The 27,487-nt window shown below is 36.9% G+C and overlaps 5 protein-coding genes across 5 annotated transcripts; 1 reads left to right on the forward strand and 4 right to left on the reverse strand.

The window, feature by feature from the left end:
• Positions 1-17: 17 nt before the first annotated feature.
• Positions 18-4,926, forward strand: LOC110417700 (uncharacterized). Its single transcript, XM_021430165.2, has 4 exons — positions 18-237; positions 1,342-2,815; positions 3,010-3,035; positions 3,531-4,926. The coding sequence occupies exons 2-4, from the start codon at positions 1,387-1,389 to the stop codon at positions 4,293-4,295; spliced, it is 2,220 nt and encodes a 739-aa protein (XP_021285840.1). The 5' UTR covers positions 18-237; positions 1,342-1,386; the 3' UTR covers positions 4,296-4,926.
• A 151-nt stretch (positions 4,927-5,077) lies between these two features.
• LOC110417701 (SNF1-related protein kinase regulatory subunit gamma-1-like) lies at positions 5,078-7,950 on the reverse strand. Its single transcript, XM_021430166.2, has 6 exons — positions 7,800-7,950; positions 7,589-7,696; positions 7,294-7,452; positions 6,450-6,532; positions 6,153-6,344; positions 5,078-6,069 (listed from the first exon to the last, which is right to left on the reverse strand). The coding sequence occupies exons 1-6, from the start codon at positions 7,818-7,820 to the stop codon at positions 5,682-5,684; spliced, it is 951 nt and encodes a 316-aa protein (XP_021285841.2). The 5' UTR covers positions 7,821-7,950; the 3' UTR covers positions 5,078-5,681.
• Positions 7,951-8,752: 802 nt separating this feature from the next.
• LOC110418327 (glucose-1-phosphate adenylyltransferase large subunit 1-like) lies at positions 8,753-13,720 on the reverse strand. Its single transcript, XM_021431020.2, has 15 exons — positions 13,368-13,720; positions 12,808-13,179; positions 12,526-12,648; positions 12,175-12,345; positions 11,736-11,828; positions 11,517-11,600; positions 11,378-11,433; positions 11,165-11,258; positions 10,554-10,739; positions 10,191-10,271; positions 9,758-9,844; positions 9,581-9,685; positions 9,354-9,460; positions 9,208-9,268; positions 8,753-9,111 (listed from the first exon to the last, which is right to left on the reverse strand). The coding sequence occupies exons 2-15, from the start codon at positions 13,036-13,038 to the stop codon at positions 9,010-9,012; spliced, it is 1,581 nt and encodes a 526-aa protein (XP_021286695.1). The 5' UTR covers positions 13,039-13,179; positions 13,368-13,720; the 3' UTR covers positions 8,753-9,009.
• Positions 13,721-18,123: 4,403 nt separating this feature from the next.
• LOC110417871 (small ribosomal subunit protein eS25y) lies at positions 18,124-19,699 on the reverse strand. The gene is made up of 4 exons (XM_021430439.2): positions 19,574-19,699; positions 19,367-19,441; positions 19,122-19,256; positions 18,124-18,422 (listed from the first exon to the last, which is right to left on the reverse strand). Exons 1-4 carry the CDS (start codon positions 19,574-19,576, stop codon positions 18,309-18,311), a joined length of 327 nt encoding a protein of 108 aa, XP_021286114.1. The 5' UTR covers positions 19,577-19,699; the 3' UTR covers positions 18,124-18,308.
• A 3,736-nt stretch (positions 19,700-23,435) lies between these two features.
• Positions 23,436-23,807, reverse strand: LOC110418638 (small heat shock protein, chloroplastic-like). Its single transcript, XM_021431418.2, has one exon. The coding sequence runs from the start codon at positions 23,805-23,807 to the stop codon at positions 23,436-23,438; it is 372 nt and encodes a 123-aa protein (XP_021287093.2).
• Positions 23,808-27,487: the final 3,680 nt, after the last annotated feature.

Below are 27,487 nucleotides of genomic sequence, written 5' to 3' on the forward strand. Positions count from 1 at the left end.
TAAGATGCTTTCTTTTCCTTCTTCCATCCTTTCGCTGTTTCTTCCTTCACCCAAGACATCCCTGCCTGTCCACAAATTCTCATCCTTTACTTTTTAAACAAACACACTCTCTTTTTTTCCTGCGTTTGTGATCTCAACTTCTCCCTGGACCTGTGTTTCACCGTTGCTCTTTTGCTGGGTCTTCATAGACTTTACGAACTCTGGTTTTTTTTTTTTTTATTTACTTTCGCTCTTAAGGTGAGTCCTGGCGTGGTTGAAATTAATTTTGATTGTGTTTTTGTGAACTATCCATTTCTTGCTTTCTCTAATACTTGCTTAGTATGTATGGATGTGAACTTTCAGCTTGTTCTACTGTTGTTTGATCGTAGCTTGGAGCTTGGTTACTTGTGTTAGTTCTTTCGTTTCAAGTTCATATTCTTTTTTTTTTCCTTCGCTCTCTGTTTGAATAGTTCAAGATTCTAACGTTGCTTACTGAACAGTAGAGTTTGTTTTATTTTTATTGGTAGTGGTAAAAAGAAAAGAAAAGCTTGGTAGGGGGTCGTTTTTGTGATATTTTCTTGTTCATTATGTTGAAGAGTTGAGCTTATATATGATGTAACTAAAATTAAAAAAAAAAAAAGGGTTTGGTGCTATCTAAAAGGGTCTTGGATTGTTTCAACTTTAAGGTTTCTAATTCAGACTTCTGTAGATCCCTGTTTGACGGGACATGAATTGGGTAATCACACATTTCTGTAAAGAGAAGTTGCAGTAAGAAGAAGCTGTTTTTTTTTTCCCTATAAATATTTTAGATAATGTTGGATTTTTAATTGTGTTGAGATGAGATGAAGAAAGATGTTTTAATTTGCCCTTACAAATTTCCTTTCTGGATAATTGGCAACTCTTGTTTAAAATATTCTGCGTTTGTTATTTTTTTTTCTTTGATTTTGTTTGGTATGGAAAGCTGATTATAGGAATTGGGAACATTTTTTGCCTCTTTCTGTGCTCTCCCCCCTTTTATTTTTTATTGCTGGCTCGCTAAGAGTATCTATCAAGAACAGGGGCACTACCAATGCTAAACCTTCAGAAATCAAATCATCTTGAGCTAATGTTTCAAAATACTAACCAATCTTAGTCCATCAAGGAAGGACTGTTTGATGTGTGCTTATGTGGGTCCAAAATAATTGGTTAAGCATATGTTTTGTAGATCCTTAATTTCCTATAGACTCTTTATGCTGACCTTATGAGCTCTAGATTTTTTCTATTTGTTGATTTTGATTGTTTTTTATTTCTAACTTCTTGTAATTTTGTTTTAAAACGTAATAGATATTATGTCTAATAGTGCTTGTTGAATTGCATTTTCAGGTAAGGTACAATGAGCCTTTAATTAAAATAGGATTTGACCATATCATGTCTAATCGTGTTGCACAATCAGAACACCATAGTGCTGGAACAGCTAGGCATTCTATGCATCATTACCAAGATGCTTGGATGGATCATTGGAAGAATACAAGTCGTAAATCATCCACTGAGGTTCAAAGTCATTTACTGCGTAAAGATGATCTTAGCAATTCTCAGCATCATCCTTTGCTTTCTGGGCCTGAAATGGAAACCGATATTTCAGACTATGCTCAAGGATTTAGAGAAGTTTCTGAAGCCAGAACAGTTGACACCATGAGCAAGAGTTCGAAAATGGGTTCAAGGAAGTTGGGGAAAGAAGTTTTAGATGGACAGCCCCCTCCAATGTTCAATATTTCAGGGAAAAGGGAGAGTGCTATGGCTTCAAAGAATAACGCAGGTACTTCGTCTAAAGGTGACGTGGTGAAGTATCAAATTGATCTCAATAATGGCTATAACTCTATTACTATGGGTAGAAGTGAGTGGGCTCATCCTGGAATGGAATTTCCATCTAGAGAACGTAAACTTCAGCCTGAAGGCATTTCATGGGTTCCTGAGCAGCTGGTAAAATCTCATGAATTCCTTGAAAAGAACAACTTAGCTGTTTCAACATCTTTTCAGGATGATATTGGGTCAAGTTCTAAATTTGTACCATATGTAATGAATAGTGGAGTGGCTCCAATGCAATCCTTCACATGTCAGCATGAAGATATTGATCAATTAAGTCCTGTCGTAGCATCCAAAGAGCACTTCACAGATGGTAAATTTAGCAGCTATTCTACCTTTTGGGTCCATGAGAAGAAAGCTGATACCCTTTTCGAGTCCAGAAAACTGGGGAGTTCATTATCTAGACAGAGTGATGCACCTCTATTACTTCATGATCAATTGACCAACGATAGTCAGTTATGCTCTTTTCTTAATAAACAGAGTCAGAAGGTAGAAAACAATTCTAGTAATAGATTGCTTCCAAGCTTGGACTATCCTGAGGTGGCAAAATCAGGAAAAGCATATGATGAAAATTTCTTGCTGCCAAGAGTACCTCGTTCTGTTCATGATGTCAAGACTATGAGAATATGTACCACTATAGATTCTGTGGAAGAATTACCCAGAGGTCCTTCCAAGTTTTCTCAGACAACTCACAAATTTTTTATTACAAAGAAGACTGGTGTGAGCATAAACGATGGAGGACAAGTGTTCAAAGACTCTATAGTCTCCCCCAAATTGAAGGGAAATATGTTCAGTGAGTTTCTGAGTTTATCTCCCAATTTTGGTTTCCATGGTCGGCAAGGAGTGAAATTGCAACCTCTAGGGAGCTCCACGGGTAGTGAAGGAAAAGACTATGTTGGAGATGTCAGAACTTCTACTGTTTGCTTAAAGCATGAATCATCAGTTGAAACTGATGCCATGGAACTGGATGTTTTCCTGAAGAGCCATCTTTCAAGTATGTATTTATGTTACCTCTATAATTATGAACAGTGAATGGAACTTATATTATTATTTTTTTGAAGAAAATGGTCACATCAGACTGACAGAAACTTATGATTAGAAATATCTGTGGATTCAGTTAATTTAATAATTGCTTGGTCTTTCAGTATTGTATGTTCATACTCTTAACATGTTTACTTTATGTTGCAGGTGTGGCTCTGTGTCCATCAGATCAGGTAATTCTTGTTAATATCTATTTTACTATGTGCTTGTAATGGTAGTTTTTAGATGATTACTTGCTTGGTTTATAGACCAAAGTGTTTATGAACAACATGTTCTTGACATTCTATATTTTGCATCTTTTCGCAAGGACTATCTTTTAGTTTGGTTCATTATCAATTAACAGAAGATTTTCAAAAAAAAAAAAAATTATCTACTAACAGAAATAAGGAATTGGTAGGTGAGGTTAAATGTGTTCATTGGTCCTCATCAAAGTAATTTGGGTGCATAATAAACATAAAAAATTACCTTGAGAGCCATTTCTAGTAGAAAATTGTTACATTCTAAGTTAACAGATTGCTGTATCATCCAGTCATTGGTTCCAAGCATCATGGAATTCTAGTGAGCATAGCATGCCAGAATACTATCTCTTTCTATACCAAGAGTCCACATTGCGCAATTGAGCTGTTAAATTTAGACATAACTAGTTAAGTTTCTTGATAATTTTGCAGAACATCAAGGAGGTTCATAATTCATCATTATTTGAAACTGAGAATGCTACTGGAGAAGAAGCTGGCGACAAAATGGCAAATACTGAATTACCTGATATGAATGGAGGGCTTCCTGCACTTCCAGCTGTGGCAAAGTCAATAGACGATGGAGAAACAAGTACCTCCAGAACCCAGAGTTTAGATGCAGAGCATCTCCTTTCCCATGCTGAGCAGCCCTCAAATTTTAAAACTGCTGCTTGTCCAGATGATTCTCTGGGACCAGAGACAAGCAGCAGATGGGTTAAACGTCTGAAGTTGAGCACTTCGGATCCTTTTGCTCCTGGTCCTAAGAGCTCTAAAATTGGAGAAGCTTCATCCCGTGAAAAGGTTAACAAGATCTTCAACAAAATCTTGAAATGCAGTGAAACTAGTTCAGAAGCCACAGTATGCGGAAGCCATGTGAGACCAGAACTGGCACTTGATCACACTGCAATGCTATTAAAGATCGGTGCCTCCACTTCCAGTGACTCTTTGAGGAAAAGTCAAGATAGACCTCTTTCACGTTCTTGGATTCAAAGATGGTGTCGTCACAGGGCTGCGTCTCCAAACAAGAAGCCTGAAGCTGTGGTGCTATGTGAACCACAGAGTACAAAGGCTGCATTGGATGAACTCGAAAAGAAGCAGTTTCCAAGCATTGCAGCTATGGCTCTAATGGGGAAGGCCGTGAGCGTTTTTCGTCCTTGTGAATTTAGAAGAAGGGGGTCTTTGATAGTTTGGAGCTCGTGAGGGATTTTGAGGTATTTCTAGCTAAAGCTATTCATGTTGGGAAAGACAAAGTGACCTATTAGGTGATGAAATTCTCTTGGTGGGTGCAATTTGTTACTAAGGGGACAAAATGCTCTGCCCATCCATATTACATATCAATCAGGTCTTTGGCAGGATATGATATGCTGTTTTGTGAAGTCAGAATGTTGCTTAGGTATGTTCCCTGCCTGCGTTTGTTTTATGTGACCTTTATACATCAAACGAAAAGTTTATCTGGACGGGTTACTTATGGAAGGATCAAACAGAGGGCTTTTGTCTTGAATGAGCGCTTGGATGGAGGATAAAAACGGGATCTCAACAGCCATCACATCGTCTTGTAAGTTTGAAGAACTCTCCATTATATTTCCTGGTTTGGTCCTCTAAAATTGCTTGAAGTAAACAATGAATGGACTCAAAAGAATGTAAGTTTAAAACAGGCCGTGATACATCATAAACATATTCGAGTAACATTCTGTAATAATGAACCCGATATGTGTTTGTTATGGTTATGATGTCGCTAATTAAGACATTATCAGTGTGTTTAGAGACGAGTGAAAGACAGGTAGGTTGTTATTAAGTTTGCATTTTAAGTGGATTGAGCTCGTTTAATTTACTGTTAGTCTAGGAACAATGTGATTACTGCTTTGGTCACAACGCATAAACTTCAATCCTGATGGCAACTCATAACATCTGGATATGTTTTTCTCTTTTATTTCTGCGGGCTGTAACTGGAGGTTGGTCCAACTTGAGAGAGCTTATTCTCTCCATTTCAATCCTATTTTCAACCGTAATGCACTATTCCTCCCAACATATTGTCGAGGAGTCACTGTCGGGTCCTCCAACATCCCAAGGGTTTTTCTCCAAAGTGCGACAACTTGTATGCTAAGATCTTCCCCTGACGATTTTGATTAAGCTGAGCGTGTTGAAGAGGAAGCCTGGGGTATTTATCAGTGGCTTATACCTGGCTGTTGGTGAAGGGAATGTTGAACTTTTCTTGTACCGTACATGTTGATCTGTTTTCCAGCTAAGAGTTACAAACTGCAAGCAAAACAGATTATCATTTTATTTTCTTCGGACCCAACTGAGTAGTAGAAATGAGGTGCTTGCTGCAATTGACTGCAATTCTTTCTTCTCCATCCATTGTTTGCTGCTTTCTCTTTCTGGATGAAAAGAGCAAAGATTAAGTAGCAAAAGTTATACACGTCACTCGTCAGCCAGTCTTCCATCAAGGCCTGAATATCCTGACGCAGATCGGCACGGTTTTAGGGGCCAGATGAAGTTGAGGTCATGTACAAATATATAGATATTTTTCTCATCATTTGAAAACCAAACCCACTTCAACCCCTCTTTTCATCTTATAAATTCTCATTAATGGTCACAAACTATGGTTCCATCTTTGACCTGACAACCAGTCTGTTCAAGAGCAGATTCAAAGAAACCAGCTCCATGAATATTGGAGTCCACAGAGGGCGGGGCAAACTGAAGGATTATGTCTCTCAATGTGAGGACACCCACTGGACGCTGCAACTCATCAACTAGAAAACTGCAATTGCTTATAGTCTCTGCTACGTTCTTCATGGCTTGCTTGAGAGTGTCAGATTTCTTGTTGATGACTGGCGAGTCCATTCTTGGAAGGAAGGTGTTTCGTAGATGAAGAACCCCTGCTGATAAATGAGCCCCTATTTCTCGTTCGATAGTAGGATCAGAGTCTGGATTGCTAGTCTCCATATGAATGAATTCCTCCACGGTTACAACCCTGTTATTAACTCAAATATGCAGTTTTTATAGGTCAATTGGGCAAGAAAATGCAGTGTAGCATTGGAAGGAAAAATTACTCACTTTCTATTGTGGAAGAGATTGTCATTCTCCATAAGAAGATAGACATCACTGCTCCTGACACTACCGACAAGCCTTTGAGTCTGTCTATCTATGACCGCAATTGCACCTATTTGACTTTTGAACAAGATGTGAAGAGCCCTTGCTATGCTCTCATCGCCATACACGCAGCTTACTTTCTCCTCATTTTCAAACCTGAATACGAATGCAGAAAGCCAAGATGGGTGTGATAAAGCAACCAAGTAATGATTCCTCAGAAATGACGCATGTGTTCTGAAGTATCTTTCAAGTTTGCCCTACCAAAATTCAGATAGGGACTTTTCTGCAATGCTGTCGAACCATGCTAGTCCATCAGATTGAAGAAGCAATTGGATAACTGCATTCTACCAGAAAGGCACCAAGTTCCAAATTCAGACATGCATTGATAAAAAATGTTATAATTTTTAAGTAAAATAATTAAATATTTTCAAATTATCAAAATTACACAATTGTCAATTAATTTGAAATATAAACACTTTACTTTAAAAACCTTTAACATCATTAACGGAAAAAAATGAAAAAATTAAAATAATCTTTTCTCTTTCTCTAAATGTTTTTTTTTTCAAACAATTTGATCGATTGATAATGCTCTTTTACATCAACTAACTATCTTGTGCTCAAATTTGGCACTTCTCTACATCTTGGAGCGTAAGATAAGCTCCAGATCACGCTCCCTCAAAAGAGAGTTTTGCATTAAATTAAGTCGAATTTGACTAAAACAAAAAAGTAATTTTTTTTAAAAAAAAATTAAAAATAAAAATAAAATTTTATACACTATTATACTTTTTGACATGTTCTAAAACAAAATTATCCAAAAAATATTGTCATGTCAATAAACCAAGGAAAACTTTAAATTTTGATTATCGGTTGGATTTATATGTCCAACAATAAATACTCTTTTGAGATAAATATTTATTTTTTAAATTAACTTTATCATTTTGATCAAAATTTGAGAGTGTATAGATATTTTACCATATCTTTTAACAAGGTACATTTGCTATACTCGACTGGTTGCCTTTATCTACCAAAGTAATGAACAATCTGTCTCTTGGCTTTTCCTATTACCCAATTAGTTCAGCAAGCTTAGTTGGTAGCCTTAAAATACCTGCGTAACAAAACCAATGGCCCGAAGACCAGATTGCTCCATGGCTGGTAGAACTTGCACCCGGTGCTTTGCAAGCAGCAGCAGAACATGAAAGAGGGTATCCTCTAAGCGTATAGGGAAAAACGGATTCCATAGGAAGGATTTTGCCAACTCTCCTACCTGTGTCTCACATGGAACAAAAGACATTTCCCGTTAAAGGATATGATTTAGTGGGAAAATACTGATGATGTCCCTGAAAGCAATTCGGCAATTCCAAATAAACAGGAATTAACAGCAAGAAATAAGGCAAAAAGACCTTTGTATGTCCAATGTCAGGATTCTGTTCAAGCCAGGACATGACGCTACTTTTGCCAGTCTCCTCACTAGCGCCGCCATCAGTTGGGACACCAGCTTGTTCAGATATCTGAGAAGGCCATAACAGGAAAAATGCATTTGGATACATTGAGTGAGAGAGAAAAAAGAGGGTGCAAGTTGGTGAGTGGTGACAATGTGAGAAATCATATCACCTCGAGGGACCAGAGAACCATGGTAGCAAAATCTATAAAACCAATATACCGATCAAAAAACCTGCCTACTGTAGTATCAGGGTCTAAAACATGCGCAATGGGAGCACCGAACACATTCTTCGTGTACAACAACTCAATTGCATCCTTCACATTATCCCCAGTTTTCACCTCTACCACTTGCAAATGGAAATCATGAGAAAGAAAAAGTCAAAAATACTATGCTACAATCAACATTTGGCGTCGAAGAAATCCAAGTTGGATCCGAAATTTCGTTGGAAAAGAACGATCATCGATATATATCTTTTATGTCATAAAAAAGAATTACCAGATGAGTTTTTTATGCCAGGGATCGAACTAATAGGGATACGATCAAGAAAAAGTTGAAGAGCAGTAGCAGAATCCTTTCCAGGGTTGTTTCGAACGTGAACAGCTGTGGCCATCTCTTTCCTCTCCACAACGTCGCCTCTCATTACACCTTCCAGTTGTCGCAAATCTGCTTTGCCCGTTTCTTGCATCATGATTGGATTCTGTGTTCTCTTGTTCCCTTTCCTTTGTCGTTGCAGTCATGCCCAGCCCTTCCTCCTATTTCTCTCTCAGTTTCACGCGTTTGAATAAACGTCGACATGTTACCATGCCACGTCTGGAGACAAAACAGGAGTGTCAACTGTTATCCACCACGTGGAGTCAGTGGTAGAAAGCTCAATTATCCTGCGTTTGTTATGTTCTTATTTATTTGAGAGGAGTCGAAGTTGCTCGTTATTATGCTAATTACAGAATCAAATACTTAATACGATTATGCATTGTCTTACAAGAAAGGGCCTAAAAGGGTTGAGGTTAGGATCAAAGCTGACCCATTATCTCACTGAGTTTGGTACTTACCATTATATATGAACATCAAAGCGGTATATACAAGCATCAGGCTTATTGTCTCTCAGACGATTTTACTCTACCAATTGAAAGAAACAGCGGGCCGCTAAGCCATCTGATTTATTTGGGGAACTTATATAGAAATCTGAGATCTATTTTACATTACAGAAAAGAACTTCAAATTTACACAAAAGTAATTGATAGAAATGCAGCTTGTTTTTCTGTGGCAAAATGCTGCAAAAAGCCATCGTCACACCGTCTTCCAGCAGACTGTCATGACTGCTTTCTGTTGTGCACCTTCAATTCCAATCTATGAGCTGTCCGTGGAAGTATCAGGATCCATTTAGATAACTGTACCATCTTCTATTGTTGCCTTCTCTTGTATGATGGTGATCCCTGACCGGATATAAAATCCTTCTTCTGGCCTATCAGCTTCTTGAACGTCCTACAAAAGAACAGCAGTTTGTGGATGCCTTAACGAGTGTGGCAACGTTTTAAGGTGGAGGAAAAAGGTATGAATGAGCAGGGATAGCATACTTACATCTTTGTTGACAATGACCACATCTTTTCCTATCTTAGCATTCTTGTCGATTATGCACGTCCTACAAAGCAAATGACAGACATTTTCAGAACACAAGATTCTGATTTTCGTTTGACTCTCTAAATTTGTTCTTTGTGTTAAGTTACCTGATTTTGGTATTGCGTCCAATCCCAATTGGGACCTTGCCCTCTGCTAGTAGAGATGCAATTTCAGATTCAGTTTGGTAATAGTCTGCTCCCAACATTACTGTATCCTGTAGACAAGAAGAAGTGAACTTGTCTGGTTAAATTATAACGTCAGAGGGAATTGGTTTGCTATAAAATGGTTTTTAATTGTTCCGTAAAGAAGAATTTGGGAAACCTGTAAAATTCACCTGAAGCTCAACGCCATAATCCAAACGTGAGCGTTCACCTACTATTGAGTGTTGGACACTACATTCTCGCAAGAAGCATCCGTGTGAGATTATTGCATCTTTAATCTGCAAAAACAGACCGAAATATGAGAAGGAAGAACATAAAGTGTCACATTAATCCAAAGTAAACAATCATACCCGGCATTTATCAATTTTGGTTGGTGGTAAGTATCGTGGAGATGTATAGAAAGGTGTCTTTGGGTCATAAAACTCAAACTTTGGAAGCTGCATATAGGAGACAATTTATAGACATTAAATCTTATTTCAAGAAGGAGCATAAAATCATGTTTTCACATACAAAAGGAACATCTGACATTACAATGAGCTATATAAAGGATGCCACAAGAAGGTGCCTATAAGAATGCCATTCACTAAATAAATGACAATATAATAGCTTTAATTTTTCCTTGAGTAGTATGAACCCACCGTTAGTCTATCTCATTTTGTGGAGAATGCTAGCAAATAGTGCACAGTTTTTTTATTAAAAAATAGAAACAAATTCAACGAACACATGATTTAATGACCAAAGGATAGAAATTCAAAACCCGAAAGTTCGATAATTAAAACCAACCTCTTCAGTGAGGGCTAAATTGGCATCATAAAATGACTTTATCGTTCCAATATCTTCCCAGTAGTCTCTGAAAATATATGCCTGTAGATACAAGAAAACGTCAGAATGTAGTGCATCTTTTATTCAATCTACATTTAGAAATCAGATGCTTTTGACATACAGAAACTATGAAGAATATGAATAACATGATGGCTCAAATTTATAGTCTTAAAGATCCCAGAATGCAATGTGGAAGGGCATGTTTCTTTGCTGGCAGCAGTAGGTGCTGGGTTTGAAGCCCCATGACAAATAAACGCAACCCTTGTGTTAGAAATGATAAGTAATATCTTAAGAAAATGGAAGTTCCATTTTCATAGCTCTTACCTGGACATCATGCTCCATCACTGCAGCAGGAATGATTTCAGATCCGAAGTCATTGGATGTAGGAAATCTCCATCTCAGAAGCTTCAATAGAACATCTGTCTTAAATACATAGACTCCCATTGACGCAATGTAAGGGGATCTCATGGCTTCTTGGGGAGACAGCCCTAAAAGAGTGGTATCTGTTTGCTGTGGAAAATCATAAAAAGAAAAAGTGGTAGAGATAATTTTAATTAGTTAAAACAGTGTCTTACTGTAATAACATGTTTTAACAAAATTTAAAAGTTAAATAGCTGAGAGTTGGATAAAACTATTCTGTGCAGTTTAGATTATCTGCAGAAAGTAAACGTCATTACTTTCTTTCCTGATAAGATGTCGAATAGCCTTTCAGTAAGACACACACAAAGTGATCCAGTGATAGACAAATATTTAATAAGATACATGCAGCTATATAGGAAGCAGCCAAAACTTTCCTTCAAAGTTGCAGCATATGGTATATTTTAATTAAGAATGTTAAATATTTTTGTTCCCTCAGAATGCTGAATTTCAGAAATACATAGGAAAAAGGGAAACTAACAGGACAGCTGGACTAAGAACATCATCTTAGTGCTTACCATTGCTTTCAAATCAGCACCCTTTGGTTTTTCAGCAAACTGGACAATACGGCCCCTGCCATCAATCTTCACCAGTCCATAATCAGATGCACGGCTGGAAAGCAATCAATTATCCATGTTCATCATTTTAGATGAAGTTTAAGATTTGTTGATAGAAAATTATAATGTAGAAACACAGACACAAAATTAAATCAACAGAGTAGATTAAAAGACCTGTTGTCCACCGTCAGACATGAAATTGTAATATCCGCATTACTGTCAACATGACGCTGTTATGCATTGCAAATAAGTTAGCCAAGCTTCTAGCAATGCCAAAAGAATATTAGTGCAATCAAGTAAAAGTATTCAATACCTGTAGAAATTCCATATAATCCATTCGGTAGAGGTGATCCCCACACAGGATCAGTATATACTCAATGTTCCTATTCTTTGCATCCTACAGGAATAAATTGGATTTATCATATTTTAATTTAGGTTGAAAATGAATGTGAACTACATGAATTCCCAACCACTGTTATCAGTGCCAGTTTGAGATGATGTGAGAAAGGGAAATAAAACTTTCAGTTTCTACCTCAAATACCCATATAAATTGCCTAACAGCATCTGCAGTTCCTTGAAACCACTTCTTCCCTGCCTCTCCTGATGTTTGAGTTGCTGCCAGAACCTGTTGACCAAATGAGTTTTGTTCAAGTGATGTAATAATGGAGGAATCCTCAATAGAATTACTACAGATTCATATATGATTGGATACAAGAATTCCTTAGCAAAAGCTCAACTTGAGTTTTGCACTAATTAAACTGACAAAGAAGATGGGGCTTTCTTTCTATTTTCTGGAAAACATCACAATTATTCTTTATTTCTTGATTGATTATCAATATACAACAGGAAATATAATTAGGAAATTTTTTTTCCATCTCTTGATACAAAATCAGCCCCTAGCCATCTTACTCTACCTTCTAAATCAGCAGAAAGTTACAAATTAATCTTTATTGACCTTAAGGAATTCATACCTCCACAAAACCATCCCCAAAATTGATACCATTGCCATAGTACGTGCGTGCAAGGTGCCGGTTCAGGGAAGCTGAGTTGAACTGGGTCAAAACAAAAATCTTGTTTATCCCACTATTTATACAGTTGCTCATTGGAATGTCTATCAGCTTATAGCATCCTCCAACTGGAACCTACAGATCATATTCAGATAAAACCATCCTGAACAGTCAAAAGTGGTTCCAACATGATCTAGATTCAATGTAACAAGAGAATCTAACTTAAGCTAAGTATCTGCATCAAGCATATAGTACTGAAAAAAGAGCCTGTTCTGTCATGAAATTGAGCTTAGAGAATTTGCTTAGTGTCCTTACAGCAGGTGTAGCCGCCCTTTTGGTAAGTGGAAAGAGATGAGTCCCTGCACCTCCTCCCAATATGATTGAAGCCACATTTTTTGGGTCTACTCTTCGTCTCTCAATTCGACGTGGTTGTAAGGTCTAAAACCAAAATCAAAGAAAATGAATGAGCCTTTACCCAAAAAAGAAAAGTTCAGTTTTTTAAAGTAAATTACGAAAATGGTCATGACCACAGAAAAATGGTAGATGCAAAACAAGATCATCTTAGGGACAACAGATTGCAGAAAAGTATTAACATACCACAGCTTCCCTGGGAGTATTTGATGTGAGAACAGCGAAAGCACCAGTTTTGATCTTCTTTTCTTTCTTATCTGTTCTCAAGCTGTTAGCCAGCTGATCATCCCAAAGACTGTTATTAAGACTCCCTCTTATTCTCTCCCCCCAAAATCCATTATTTCCATTGCCAAAGCCACCTTTTCTTCCATTCACCAAATGAGAATTGGCTTTCAAGGCCACACAACAAGAATCCATTACAATTCCTGGCTGGTAGTAACGAATGACCCCCAGATGAAACAGAGGATGGATCAAATAGTAAGACACTCACTAAAGGAATGAACCCCCGTCGAAGATCCTCTAATCTAAGTAACCAAGTTAAGTATAGATCACATAAAGCTATAAGAGGGAAAAAAAAAAAAAGGGAAATACAGTTGCGTCAGTCTCTCAGATACTCAAAGTTGCAGCACCGAATATGACACAGGACTAACATCAAGGTAACCCTAAAAGGGAGTTACTGAAAAGAGGCTAAATAAGCGGATCAGATCAAAGTATTTAAGATTACTTAAAGAACCCAAATCACAAACCTTCCAAAGAAGCAAAATTCTGAATGACCAGAGGCCAAAGAACCTTTTTTTAAAAAAATAAAATAAAATAGAAAGATCAAAGGAGAGAACAACACCAAGTGTTGTAGAATTGGATTCAGAGAAGCCAATCTAATGAGCTTTTTAGTGGTTAAGGAAGGAAATGCAGGTCAATATTCAGATGGAAAGTGAAAATGTGTGATGAATGTTGAAGGTGGTGGTTAACCGGTTGTAGCTCGCTTTTTCGGCTTGTGAGCCTTCACGAGAAATCCTGTAACCTGGTATTTATAGCTGTATAAGATACAACAAACAAAATGTATCATGAACAAATGTGACCTTGTTTCTCCTGAAAATGCCACTCAATGCCACTCTCAGTTCTAGTTTCTTGCCTAGTCTCTGCTTACACAAAAGGGCACTCATTATTGCCAAACACCTGTCCATTTCAACTTTCAACCCAATATAGTTTAGAATTAATTAACGAATAAATAAAGAGATGTGTCACGTGATCAAAATTTTAGATTTTTGTTCTTCCCCACTCTCTAGACTCCAGCTGTTCATATCGTGATCATTTGCTGGTCATGAAAAAAGTTTTCACGGCTAGGTTTGCATCCTGAAGGACTCATTGGGCTGTTGAAATTAACATATTTGCCCCCCACTTGGACCAGTTGCTAGTTAACTGATAATTTACGTAGTAATCTTCACAAGTGTGATTGTGATCTTCCTTATTAATCAGTATACAAGTTGCATACTTCTTTTATGTAGTAACATATTTGTCTCCATTTGTAATCAGATTTATATGACTGCTTGATTATGATAGCCAGTTGGTGCGCTGAACAATCATAAAAAGAAGGCTTTTTGGTCTAAACTCATAAGTAAAAAGTTATTCAAAAACCTTTTTTCTGGGTAAATTCAAAAAATGAAATTGAGGTTATGTTAAATATATTCTTAGATGGAATCAATATAAATATATTGGCTATATAGGAAAGATGCATATGTTTCAGGTTTTTGGCTTCAAAAAAGAATAATATCAATAGATATAGTAATTTAATGTTTTTTCTGTCATCCTTTCTTGAAGGGATCATATCATAATTGATGCAAGAATTTATTTCTGACAATTGGGTGGCAAATCCTTTTACTAACCAGGTGAAGTTTTATAACATGGAAGAGAAATTTGATTGAGTCCTTGTTGTTTTTTGTCATAAATGCAAAGCAAATTTGAGGTCCACATTCAGAGTAGTAAATCAGATGAGCTTCTTAATTCAGGTCAGGATCTCTACCTTTTCAAGCTGATAACCATGCTCCATGATTACTGGTTTGAGAGCCTATGCAGCTAAGCAACCAGTTAACCGCCTTCACTCAAATTTCTTTTTCTTGGTTAGGCCTCCCATTCCACTAGTCTTTAGTCTTCACTCAAACCTTGCTTCCTTTCTGATAATGCACCAAGATAATAAATATGGAGAAACATCCAAACCCAGAGAGGATATGTTTATTTGTACATTTTGTTTGTTATTAACCATGTACTATTCCGTTTCTTTTTCAATGCTAGAAATTGCTTCCTGGCTGTACTTGTCCATAGCATTGTCGCAGAATTCACCAATCTGCTTCCAGGATTTTGGAGGTTTTCAATCATTGCTTGCAGTTTGATGTTTTCATCAATTTGAACTGTTAAGAACATTATTGTCTCTTTGAGCACCGTCTTCGCTTTTGTTGATTACCCTAAAACCATTTTCTCTTTTGGTTCTCGACTATTTCCCTTGCAATCACCTTTGGAATTTTTGAATAGTTATTTCAAGCAGAACATATATGCTTTACTGATATGATACAACAATCTAAAAGGCCAAAATTAAAATAACCAACCAAGAAAAAAAAAAGAAATAAAAAGAATTCCATTATTGCTGCAAAGAATATCTTGAAAGAAGAACATATATTCGACCTATTCATTATTATTATAGTTTTCCATCCATTATGATATGATCCTAGGCAAAGAAAACCTCGCAGAATTCGCGTAAGCTCTTCATTATAAACAGGACAATCTCCATGCTGGCAGTGGCCACTGAAACATTGACATCTGATGACAGCATGCACATAAAAAATACTTCTACTGGCAGTAAAATCAGAAGATTCAAGACCATTTATGACTAGTAATAATAAAATTTGATGGACCTGCGTGGGTCTACGGGGCCATGTCCAAACAAGGAGATTTTTCAGTCATGAATATATTACTACCAAACTACCTGATTTTGGGCCCATACATCACCTACCCGCATGGACGGTTCTCATTTCGTGGTGCAGAAACACCCCGCTATGTCGTGGCTTGACTTGTCCTATGTGCGCACCAATCCGTATCTTGGTTTGCAGCTGTAGGGTTCCTCCACACAAAATCTTCTCTTTTGGTCCCCAAGTGCAAACTTCGTTGATCTTTCTTTCCTGTTTCAGTTTTTCACCCTACCCTTTGGTTTTCTCCCCTTCGTTTGCTTGTTTTCCTCTCTTGATAAATATCCTACAGTTCTATGTGATAGACCAGCTTTTCACTTCTCTAGCTTTCTATCCTTCTATACCAAGTACAGCTTTAATTTTGTCTTACTCTCTAAGGTGAAGAACTGTCAGTTAACAAGGAATGTGGTTCACAGTTTCACTCTGATAAATAAGTTTGTGTATCAAGAGATGATATTATACAGAACAAGTTGCCCACAGGCATCATAAGAATATAGTTAGAGTGGGAGTGTGGGGTGTGGGGTGTGGGAAGGGGTCCTTGTTGAAGAAGTTGATGATTGCTGGACAAAGATAATGAAAGAGATTGCTGGGCCAATCATACTTTGTGATTTGATCAAATATAATTAGCCGAGCTTAAGACAATCTAGGAAAATCCAAAGCACATCAAGGCGAACTTGACGGGTACTTCGACCCTTGATTGTGGACGGGCCTTTCCATTTGATAATTAACTAGGGAACGGTTCTCTTGACCGTACACGTGCCTATTAAATAATGGCAGGTAGTCGTACGAAATTGGATATTGGCGCAATTGAAAAACTAGAACCGTTAATTAATTGGTAACCTCCACTTGACTGTTTCTAGTTGCCTTAAGTGGGGATGGAAGTGGGGTCCCCTGCAGAAGTAGCAAGATGATGGGAAATAGGCATTGGCCCGTAAAAGTTGAGGAACATTGGACCCCTCCAGGAGGAACTGATAAGGAGAAGCGCCCGAAGCCCAGAAATGTAAAACAAGAACTAAAATGAAAAACAAGATTGTATTATGTGACAAAGTTTCACGTGGGATGCTGGCAAAATCAAGGGTGCAAAGTCTAGCTTCTTGATATATATCAATACAAGAGCTACTCTCTCTCTCTCTTTCTATGAGCCACAAATGCCAATGGCAAGTTGCTGAGAGCCTACAGGAGAGAAACTTGTTTTGGATTCTTGACTCTTTTGACGATGATCCTGTTTCCATATTTTCATCTTCTTCAAAAGCCTTAATTTGAAAGGCCTCAAGCTAGTTTGCATTATTATTAAGAGGCAGGAACAGAAAAGGGGAGAGAGACTTTGAAAAATTAAAAAACATAGTTAGGCTTCATGTCTTCAGTGTGCTGGGAAAAGACCTATGGTCGGGCCATTGCGGTCAGCATTCCTGACCATCGGCACCAGTAAGTTTTGTATAATATATACGTGTTATGCACAGCTTTGCCGTCAGATATGGTAATAATTACTCCAAAGCTGTAGTGTGAGCTTTGAACTGTTCAACTAAACTGGTCTGCTCTCTTGAGGAGGATACAGATGTGCCCGCCAGCGAGCCGAGAACCCAATGGTAGATATTGATCCAGAAACTTTACCAAAAAAGAGAAAAGCCCCTTTCCCCTAACAATGCAGGCCCATTTTCTGAAAAGTGGTCATGAACTCTGGACCTTGTAAAGTGGATTTTGATTTTTGGACACCCCATTTGGGTTCTATCACCAACCCACTTCATGCAGGCTTTACCTTGTTTGTGATCCTTCACACCTGACCAGTATCCCGCCAGCAGGTACATTACCCTCTGCATGCAGGAAATGTCCTGTTAATTTTAATAGGTCATGGACTCGCCAAAGTCTTGAAACCAGCAGAAGCTGGCTCGCTTTCCATTTCAGAATTCGATTTCCGGGTAAGACGCCTTGGCCTACGAGGAAAACTAAGGTATGTGTAGCAACTCATAACACAGCCAGGTAATGGATCTTAACAATGAGTAGTCCACTACAAGAACACCTACACTCCTATCACTTCTCAGAATCAATATGAGGTCCGCGGCAGACACAGACACCTTAAGAAGACCCCTGAATCCATTCTTACACACTGAAGCTATTCAGTAATAAATTGCTAAGGACCCTGGTAAAAGCATGGAAGGCTTGAATACAACTTAAACTTTGCTGAAATGGATCCTAATCGAATGTCTTCTGAACACATGATATTAAAACTTCCAAAGGAATCCTTATTGGTTCTGAATCTTCTTACCCATCCAAAATCTTTCGAACAATATCATCCTAATAATGCTTCTCATAGATTCTACAGTCGCATTTCCTCAAAAGTCCCACAATTACCTACAACTAAATGGCATCTCCAGCCAGAAAAGGCCAAAACTTGCCGTTTCATTGGCCTCAAATTTGCCCTCCAAATATCCATAAAACAAAAATACAAAAATGAATATGGAACATGCCATTTAAGATTAAAAACACTAAACAACCATCCAATCTCATGATAGCCACAAATTATAGAAACGCTGAACAACCAAAAACATGCCAACTAAGTCTGAGACGTATCCATTAAACCAGAACAATAACAAGAGACTGTAGCTCACACATTCTAGAAAAAAGTGGCTGAAGAGATGTCTTAACTGAAAAAAAAAATATAATTTGTAAACGTCAAACTCAGCAAAAGGCAATACTACATAGAACTAATAAAGCAAAATTATAACAAACAATCTAGGTGTTTGTTGCCCTAGTGTAAATCTGCTGGCTTGCATGGGCAGACACCAGCCTAATCAAACCCCTTGCCATCAATTCCCTTATAGCCTTCCTTGCAAGTGATCCGTTGATCTGTGAGGTGCACACACAACCATATTAGACATATAAACAAAATACAGTTTTCATTTAATGGAGTTCCCGCATGCATCTATAAGCAGACATATAAAAGAACAGCAACCTGACTCAGGACCAACATCCTTACTCAATACCACACGTGATGAATGAGGAAAACCTTAGAGAAACATACACTTTCCATGAAAGTATGTTTTACACATCATCTACATACATTAATCAGAAAACATGAGTTCATGACAAAGGTACTTCATATTGCCACTCAATGCTTTTAGCTGCGCTTATGATACCATTCTATGTCTATCAGCTTTTGCAAGCCATTCACTATAGAACAACCAAGCAGCAAGATAATTCCCTGAAGAAATCCCATCATTTAGCTTCATACTCGGGTACCTAAATTCATCTAGCCATGTAGCGATCAGTAACTACATAGCAGTAATTCAACACCAAAAGCCCCAACAGATTATTCGGTTATAACTTAATTTCCTAAGACAATGAGCGGGGTACCACAACAAGACATAAAACCAAACAAACAACTTAGATCTCCAACTCCAGACAACAAACATCAAACTAAAGTCTAGCCTCACAAAATGCCAGAGCAAGGCAATCAACATCCAGCAAAACAATCTTACAAATAAAAGGAAAATACATAACCAAAACAAATGATTTAATCTAGGAAGAGGTACAAAAGAAAAGTACCCTTAAACGATCGGAGAGAATAGAGGGAGTAATGAGCTTGTACTTAGGAGCTTCGGAGAGAAGCTTGTCATAGGTAGCCTGGTCAAACAGCACCATGTTGTTAACCTTCTCCTTTTGCTTTCCTTTGCTCCACTTCTATTTACCCAGAAAAAAAAACGGAAACCCACTTCTTATCTAAGTCCAAAAAGTAGATAATCAACAGCATTAAATACATAAAAGAAACATATAGTGAAAAAAAAAATGACCTTCTTCTTCTGCTTGCCACCTCCAGACTTTGCGGGCTTCGAGGAAGGAGGAGGGGCCTTGTCCTTCTTTGGGGCCTGGAAAAGCAAATCAAAAGAACAAAAATGTTACTTTCCAAGCTAAAACAACGATGATTTTAGTTTTCGTTAAAACACAAAAGAATGATAAATCTGATGTACAAAAGAATGAAGGGAGGGAGATTAACGTACCATGGGATTAGCTCAGATTGAAGAAAAAAGGGAGAGAGGGGAGGCGCAGTTTTGGGGTTTTGGTTTTGGTGCGGTGAGGTAGAAGGAATGGGACGTATATTGGCCTTTTGTAACCCTAGGGTTTGGTCCTTCCTGCCAGGGATCTCCAAACGCCGTCGTTTTATCGTTTGAGTGTAAATGGGTTTCCTTTTCTCTCACTTGTTCAGTTCTGAGCTTAACGGGCTGACCCGAGAAAAACAGTAGATAACGGGCCTATGACCTTTGCCGTAACAAACCCAACAAATCAACTAAGAAAGAAAGCAGGCCAAGAAAATGCACAAAACTTGGCGTTCATTGAAAGCCCAGACTCAATTTTATTTTCTTTTTTCAGGAGAAATGTCAAATAATATATTATAAAATATTTTTGTTGGTTATTTTTAAATATTTTTTTTATAATTGGAGAAGGGAAGATTCGAACCTTGTTTTTTAAGCTAGAAGATAATGCACTAACTAATAAGTTAAATGCTCGAGTGCAAGTTATTTTTAAATATTTTGTTTATTTCTTTATTTTTTTTTAAATTTTCAAAACTATTTATTGAAATTGAACTTATTATGACCAAGTATCTCTACTTTATACATCATTATTTAATCAAAACATTCAATCGAAGCAGTCGATTTTGCATTTTTAATTTTTCTACTGGATATTCAATATTTTTAAAAATGTTATTTGTTAAGTTTGAGAATGTTGTTTTCGGTTCTATTAAATTTTTAAAAATATTGGGAACAATTCTTGAGACCAATCCGTTACCTTAAAATAATTTAAGATGTTTTTATTCTAAGCAAAAGAATATATATCAATGAAAATTTTATTAAATTATAATCTATTCATCTATATGCACCAAAAAGTAATACTATTTACTTATTTTTTATTTTATTATTAGTATCTATTACTTTTTTTATTTTATGTTGCATTTTTTTGTCTTATTTGGGATGTAAATCTTAATTTGTTTTTTTGGAGTAAAGGTAAATCTTAATTTAAGCTTAAAAGCATAACATCTTTTATTGAAATCTGAAATGGAAAAGCATACATGCATGATACAACATCCCCAACATGGGTTACTTGATCACTTAGATGCTGTAAAACAGCGGAAAACACTGCCATATTTTCATTCTACATAATTCGGGAGTAACGAGGCAAAGCAGAGAAAGCAGCAATGGATTTGACATGAATTTTTTGTCAGTTAAGCAAACCAGCAGTCGAAGTAGCAGAAGCATGCAACTCCAGGGAATTCGTAGTGGCAAGCACCGTGCTTAGCGTCGTCCCATTCCCCGCACTGTTTGTTATAGTACGCAGCGCTGTTGCAAAAGCCTGGCCACGTCTTGCTGCGCTCTTCGAAAAATGGATTGCTATCATTCCCATCCCTGCATGATTGAATTTTAAGTCAAATTTAATGTCCTCTTCCAATTTGCAGAACCTTTTTTTTAGGAAGGGGATGCTTTGATAAATCCTCAAGCCAACTATCTTTCGTCGTCTTCTTCAATGGCTGGGTGATCTAGTCCCACTTTGCCGTCTACTTAGACCCAAGATATGTACCATATGGAAGTTGATGGGGCACTACAAGAAGGAGAAATCAAACAAAAGATTTGAAATTTTCTGTTTCAATTTATTGATATCGATCGTGATAATTCCATTAAAGTTGACTTGAAGAATAGAATACAACGGAGAATATCATAAGATTGTAGACCTCAAAACTTCTATTTGGGACTTGGGAGTAACATTGTCAAATTTATGAGCAATACCACCCTTGAAAGTTGAAAACGTTATTGATTGTTCATCATCATCAAACTTAACAAGATGAAGCAGGAGAGACAAAAGTTGTCAAAATGTTCGTCTGATAGAAAAAAAAAAAAAAACCAAATCATCTTTCCGATTTGGCCCAACCATGTTCCTGTCCTTAACTCCTTGTTGGAAAATCTGGTTAGTCCGTCTGTTATAATTAATTCGTTGAAGGCTTGAAGCATGTTGTGATGGGAGCATATTCGGGAGAAATGGATTGACGTTCTTCTTGGATCAAATTGCCGCGGTTTTGCCTGGATTGATTGCCTTTACTTCTTTTTCCATGGTACCTACCCTCCCAAAAAAGGAAAAATGGAACTACTTATCAGTTATCAGATAGATGGTTAGGTGTTCAAGTGAATCAGCTGCAATCCTTCTTGACAGCTATGCTCATTTAAGCCATCAAGGCTTAAGGCGGGACACATTCCATCAGTAATGGAGATAGATACGATAATTAAGCTTTGTGTCACTGTCTTTTTTTTTTTAAAAAAAAAGACTTAATTAATGCGCCTCCTTGAATTTTTTGAAGAATTATAACAGTATGGAATTTTACTCAATGCAGTTCAATATTTGATAGCAACTTAATATAATCCAGCTTTAGGGAAGAATTAATTGAATGTCGACTTGGATGATAAAGATTTTTTACATCATGTTTCAACATTTATTAGATATTATGTTCTTAATTTGACTTATGTAGCTTTACATAGTTTATTAAGGTAAAAAAGAACGGTTGGCCTTGGGCATCCTTAATCTTTTCTAGCATGCTAGAAAATTAATCTTTTCTGCTCAAAGTTAGAACTATTCATTAATTTTTTTTTATTACGAATCAGAACAACAAAAGGTTAAATGTCAATGCATTGTGGCAACAAGGTTATTTCGTCGCTTATAATACTCATCGCCTATTAATCGTATTTTCATTGAATTTGTATATATCCAAAAGAGCAACAAGAGAAATAATACAAAAAGTTCACTAATTAAACACCAAAGAGTAGATTGCTTGGGCTGAAACACACGTTTATTTAGCTGATGTAAGACAAACTCAGTCCCCAACAGAAACATATATACATATAGCAGAAAAAACAAGCAAACAGCAGGTTTATTTTAGCATGACAACTCGACATTAATTGGGGGAGTGCAAGCCAGACAACGGTCACGAGCTGCAGGGTTTTGAGCTTTTTAATTCAGCAATTGAAGTAGCAGAAGCAAGCCCATCCGAGGCCATCTGTGTGACAAGATCCATGCCTTGCACTTTCCCAGTTCTTGCATTGCCCGTCACAGTGGCTAGAGTTGCCGCACCATCCTGATCACGTTTGACTGCGCTTCTCACATGTTTTTGCTTCTGCCATTTTCGTCTCTGCATTGAGTCAAATTGTAAGATGTACTTATTTGTTTAGTTATATATCTATAGTTTGTAAGTTTCTCGACAAATATAAATTTCTTTTAAAAACAGCTTTTACAAGCATAATAATATAACTGTAAATTTTTGTGTCTGAGAGAGAAAAAAGATTGGACTTTTACTACTCAGCATAAGTGAATATGGGTGCAAAATTAAATTCAATTTGTCTCTAACAGAGTGCACGAAATGGATATGTGAAGAAGGTACTAAACATTAGGGGTAGATAGAAGGAAGAAAAGGCAAGAGGAGAGCAAGGGAGGAGGCAGACCTAGCCATTTTGCTGTTGTGCTTTGCGAGAGCTCAAAGGGAGACTGTGGAATATATATAGCAAGAAAATTTCAATGTGTATTTATTGTGGGTAGGTTTGATTTGTTAACAGAGAAAAGGGAGACGAAAGCAGAAGATGACAATTGAACTTATCCATCGCTATCAATAAAAAAGTAAATCTGCTATGTTTATATTCAAGTCAGAAGATGGGTTTACAATTTTCTATTGGGAAAATACAATATAAGAATTTTATATTGTCAACACTGTAACGTTCTCCACCATCAATTGGTTGTCAAATGTAACCCAGTTACGAAGGCGTAAGAAAACAGGAGGAAAACGAATTTTCACCTTATCAAGTTCAACACTACACTTACAGAAAGCATTTACTGAATTTCTATATGCATAGTCTTGCGCAATAATTTCTTCTGAGGAATGGAGATGAGTAGAACTCCATCCTTGAGCTCTGCCTTGATGTTCTCTCTATCACAGCTCTCGGGGAGTTGAAGACAGGTATCATAGGAACTACAGCCCCTACAATGCCAACAATCATCTCCAGCTCGCTTTTTGTACTCTCCCTTGATAACTAGCGTATCGTCCTCCACGCAGACCTTAATCTCCTCCTTGGCGAGTCCTGGCACATCGAGCCGCAACTTGATTTCGTTTTCATCATATTTGATGTCCCAAGCTGCACGCCCTTCTCCTCCTGACCAGCTCCTACAGGGCAATATCCTGCCATCCTTCAACAGCCGATCCATTTCCTCTAGCATGTCACTCCATTTCCTCATTGAAGAGCAGGGTTCGTCCAACCTGTGACCCCCGAGGGATGCATGTTAAGCAATTTTGACTGATTAAATGTAAAATGGAAAGAAAAAATAAATAAAGACCTAGTGCTAATAGAAGCCTTTCCAGTATCTATTTGCAAAATGAAAAGGAGAAAGCACTCAAATTCACATTAATGGAACTGTCAGTGTTGCTGTAGCCTCATCAAGAATAATTTCTTGTGAACTGTTCAAAAGCAATGCTTCTTAGCTCCACCAGTTCTGCTAACTGTGATACCTGAACATGATCTAAAGTGTTCAGGCTCATGTTCGCCCAATTAACCAGGAGCATTTCTTCCTCTTGTGACCTGGTCATAACCCATATATTGCGAATTATCCAGTCGATTTGCAGTTGTTACCTTTATTAATTCCACTCAACAAGTCCAAAATCAGCTAATTGAGCCCATCTACACAGCTCCTGTTTTCTTCTGATATAAAACTTCTTCTGCTGAATGGTACTCAAAATGGTAGGTTTAGACCATATTGATCCTTACATTTAGCCTCTCTGAAGCCAGTACTCCAAACACTAAAACAGATACATTTATTTCAGCTAAATACAAGTGGCAGTAAGAGCAATAACAACAATTATGTTTTGGTTCGATCCTACTGCATGAGTTATAAGTACATTCGATAGATATGTTACATATAAGTAATTGCAGACATTTAGATTTTTTTCAACAAAAGAAGCAGAAGCAAGCCCTTCCCCACCCGTTAGAGTAACAACCTCCAGTACTGATGGCTTTCTCACATTTCTGGCATTGTGTGCTGCTGGAGGCCAGAGATGTGCACCGGCACAGACCTGACCATGTTCTGCTTGTTTTTCCACATGAACATGAACATGCTTTTGCTTTTGACTTCCTCATTTCTGCAAATGATGAAATGATTAACTATGCAACTTTACTTGGCTAAATGCATCATTGTGCAGGCAAGACGGGCTGATCGTCTGTTTTCCAGTGAAAACATTGTTTCCCCAAACTCTTTGCTTAGTGAAAGAGCTACATATAGATGCCAAGTGGTAATCTAGCTAACATGTAAATGAAAGATCTTGGTAATCCCACCGGGTTTTGGGGGTTGAATTCCCTTCGACTAAAATGCACAAAGGCGAAATATGATTCAAGAAGTGACCAATAGACAAAATTGGGCAAGGAATAAAGTGCATTGACATTGAAACTTTCTAACACATATAGAGTATGAGGCTGCGCTCACCCGTATTTGCGACGAGGATGATGATGGCCAATATTACAATGAAATAGACAGACATTCGAGCCATGTTTTCTTCCACTTTTCTTCCAAGGTTGTTTAGAGTTTTGACTAGCTCGCTCAATGTGATGATTTTGAGGGTATTTATAACCAAAGCTTGCGGTCAAATCCTGGAAGTAACAAAGATTAGTTGCAAGATAAAATAAATAAATGGAGATGACAAAGGTAACCTCAACTGGTGCATGTACAAGAAAAGTTCAAATGCACTGATTTCTAAAGCCTTAATTAGTTAAAATTTGCAATATTTCAGTGGTCTTGATTTATGCATAACTTCGTATACCATAATTTATGTAATATTTTTGTTTTTGTTTGACTCTGATAACTCCATTTAAATCACAATATAAATGGGATTATAACAAACTTCATAGTCTCTAGGACTTAGTCGTGTGTTGTCCTAATTGCATGTGCTTCATCATTTGATAATGCTTGCTATATTCTAAACCATTTTCCATTTAAAAACAACACCTAACTAACAACCAAGCCCTTCAAACTTTTTCTTTGGTATAAGGACTTTTTCTTTTGTTGATACAACAAGAAATTTAAGCATTGCGACTAAATTGTAAGACCTCTCGCCACTTGAGTTCGATTCAGAAACATTCCATCAGCTTTTTAAAAATGTAAGGTTGCCCAACTTGCCAATATAAGAAACAAGTAATACTCTATTTAATGAAATCTTCAAAAGTCTTACTCTAAATTAAGGTGACGACCGGTTTACAAATTGCCATCATGATCACCTCTTACAAACCAGCCTTGTCGCTTCGTGCTTGGGGCGTGCACGGTTTCAACCAGCCATGAAAGAGTCCAGATGGCTTCCAAGGTCAACAGCATCCTTTAGAGGGACTAACCACGCATTGACCACCTTAACATCTCATTGTTTCAGGTTTAAAATGCGCACGTAAAAAGTAATTGTCTTCTTATATAGTCTTTAAGGCAAGTTTAAATTCCTTGGAATACATCTTTGAACCCTTTATATTATTACAACCTTAAGAATGACGACTGACAAGAGAAAGACAGGCAGAGCATAACATTTTACTCAACCTAGGACAATTGGAGGTTATTATCATATACAAATCTGCCCCAAATCCTTCTGTTGCGTCATGATGAGCATACTATAAGAGGTTTGCAACAAGTTAACTGTGACTGCTAATGATCATGAAGGAAAACTGAATCATATTATATTGCAGCTTGTAATTCTGTGTTGCTGTCAAGACAAGGCTGAAGATTTAACATAATAATTTGTAGAATCGAAACTACCTCTGATCAGCACTAGCATAATTAGGTGAAATGATTGATAGTCAACTTCTTGACCATTCACAATCGTGAAATTTTTAACTGTTGTTGCAATAATATATTTTGGTGCACATATATATACCCGAATTAAAAAATCAATAGTCTCATTTCAGATACATAAGAGAGAAAGTGATTTTTTGAATTTTGAAAAAGGAGTAATTATAAGCATTTTAGAAGGCAAGGATGGCTATGTTTGGTCAACGCCATTGATTAAAACTTGAAAGAACGGAAGGGAAATTATGTTCGTTTATTCTTCTAATTTTATGTGTCACTCTGTTTATCTTGAATTGTTTATCTTTATTTTGAATTTTTTTTGAGTCATTATTTAGAAAAAGATAACATGAGAGAGTGAAGATTAAAATTAAGTCGTTTCTTGGTGTATAAATTGATTACATAAATAACATGGAAAAATAGAATATATAAACTAAAATTAATCTATCAACCTTCTTATATCTCAAATGATTTAAGGATTTTCTTTTTTTAAAAAAATAATTTAAATATATAGTTATACTAATCAGATTTTGACTATAAAAAAAAACAGACACTTAGATTCCACATTGTGAAAAAGTGTTTTGAGTATAAAATGACGAAAGATGCTAATTTTTTTAAAATTTTTTTGTTTTAATTTGATAATAATTTTATTACGTTAAGTGTTTTAAAAGAAGTAAATAAAATATTTTAATTTCATACCCAGTTGATAAAAAATTCTAAAAAACTTATACATTCCAAACTTCATTCGTCTAATTTTTCAAAGTGAAAATAATGGTCTTGTCTTAAAAAAAATTCCTGGAAAATTAATTTGTGGTCAAAAAGCTCAAAAGGTAATATTTGGGCAGAACCCAACAGCAAGGGGGCTCATCCTTGCCCATCTGCGTAATAATGTAATTAATGAACACAAATTCTACTCCTTTCGAATGAAATTTCATCAACCGAATCTCAGAAGAAGCTACAATTTCCCAATGGATTCACGGAGGAGGAATAACATGAAGCATCATAATTTCAATTTAAAACAGCTTTGGTTGCTTTTAGAAGCATACTGGTTGCCACTTACCACAGGCTACCGGCAG

Source organism: Theobroma umbraticum, unplaced genomic scaffold (assembly GCF_002168275.2).
Source record: "Theobroma umbraticum cultivar Fairchild unplaced genomic scaffold, ASM216827v3 scaffold_50.0, whole genome shotgun sequence".
NCBI lineage: Eukaryota > Viridiplantae > Streptophyta > Magnoliopsida > Malvales > Malvaceae > Theobroma > Theobroma umbraticum.

Coding starts and splice junctions, on each gene's coding strand:
- LOC110417700 (XM_021430165.2), top strand. CDS start 1,387: ATGTCTAATCGTGTTGCACAATCAGAACACCATAGTGCTGGAACAGCT. Junction 2,816..3,009: donor CCTGAAGAGCCATCTTTCAA/GTATGTATTTAT, acceptor TTTATGTTGCAG/GTGTGGCTCTGTGTCCATCA. Junction 3,036..3,530: donor CTCTGTGTCCATCAGATCAG/GTAATTCTTGTT, acceptor ATAATTTTGCAG/AACATCAAGGAGGTTCATAA.
- LOC110417701 (XM_021430166.2), bottom strand. CDS start 7,820: ATGGTTCTCTGGTCCCTCGAG. Junction 7,453..7,588: donor CTGACATTGGACATACAAAG/GTCTTTTTGCCT, acceptor TGTGAGACACAG/GTAGGAGAGTTGGCAAAATC. Junction 6,345..6,449: donor AAGTCCCTATCTGAATTTTG/GTAGGGCAAACT, acceptor ATTCGTATTCAG/GTTTGAAAATGAGGAGAAAG.
- LOC110418327 (XM_021431020.2), bottom strand. CDS start 13,038: ATGGATTCTTGTTGTGTGGCCTTGAAAGCCAATTCTCATTTGGTGAAT. Junction 11,434..11,516: donor ATTATATGGAATTTCTACAG/GTATTGAATACT, acceptor AATGCATAACAG/CGTCATGTTGACAGTAATGC. Junction 10,740..11,164: donor GTGCTGATTTGAAAGCAATG/GTAAGCACTAAG, acceptor GATTTTCCACAG/CAAACAGATACCACTCTTTT.
- LOC110417871 (XM_021430439.2), bottom strand. Junction 19,257..19,366: donor GTGGCAAGCAGAAGAAGAAG/GTCATTTTTTTT, acceptor CTGGGTAAATAG/AAGTGGAGCAAAGGAAAGCA. Junction 18,423..19,121: donor TTCTCTCCGATCGTTTAAGG/GTACTTTTCTTT, acceptor TGCACCTCACAG/ATCAACGGATCACTTGCAAG.
- LOC110418638 (XM_021431418.2), bottom strand. CDS start 23,807: ATGGATCGGCTGTTGAAGGATGGCAGGATATTGCCCTGTAGGAGCTGG.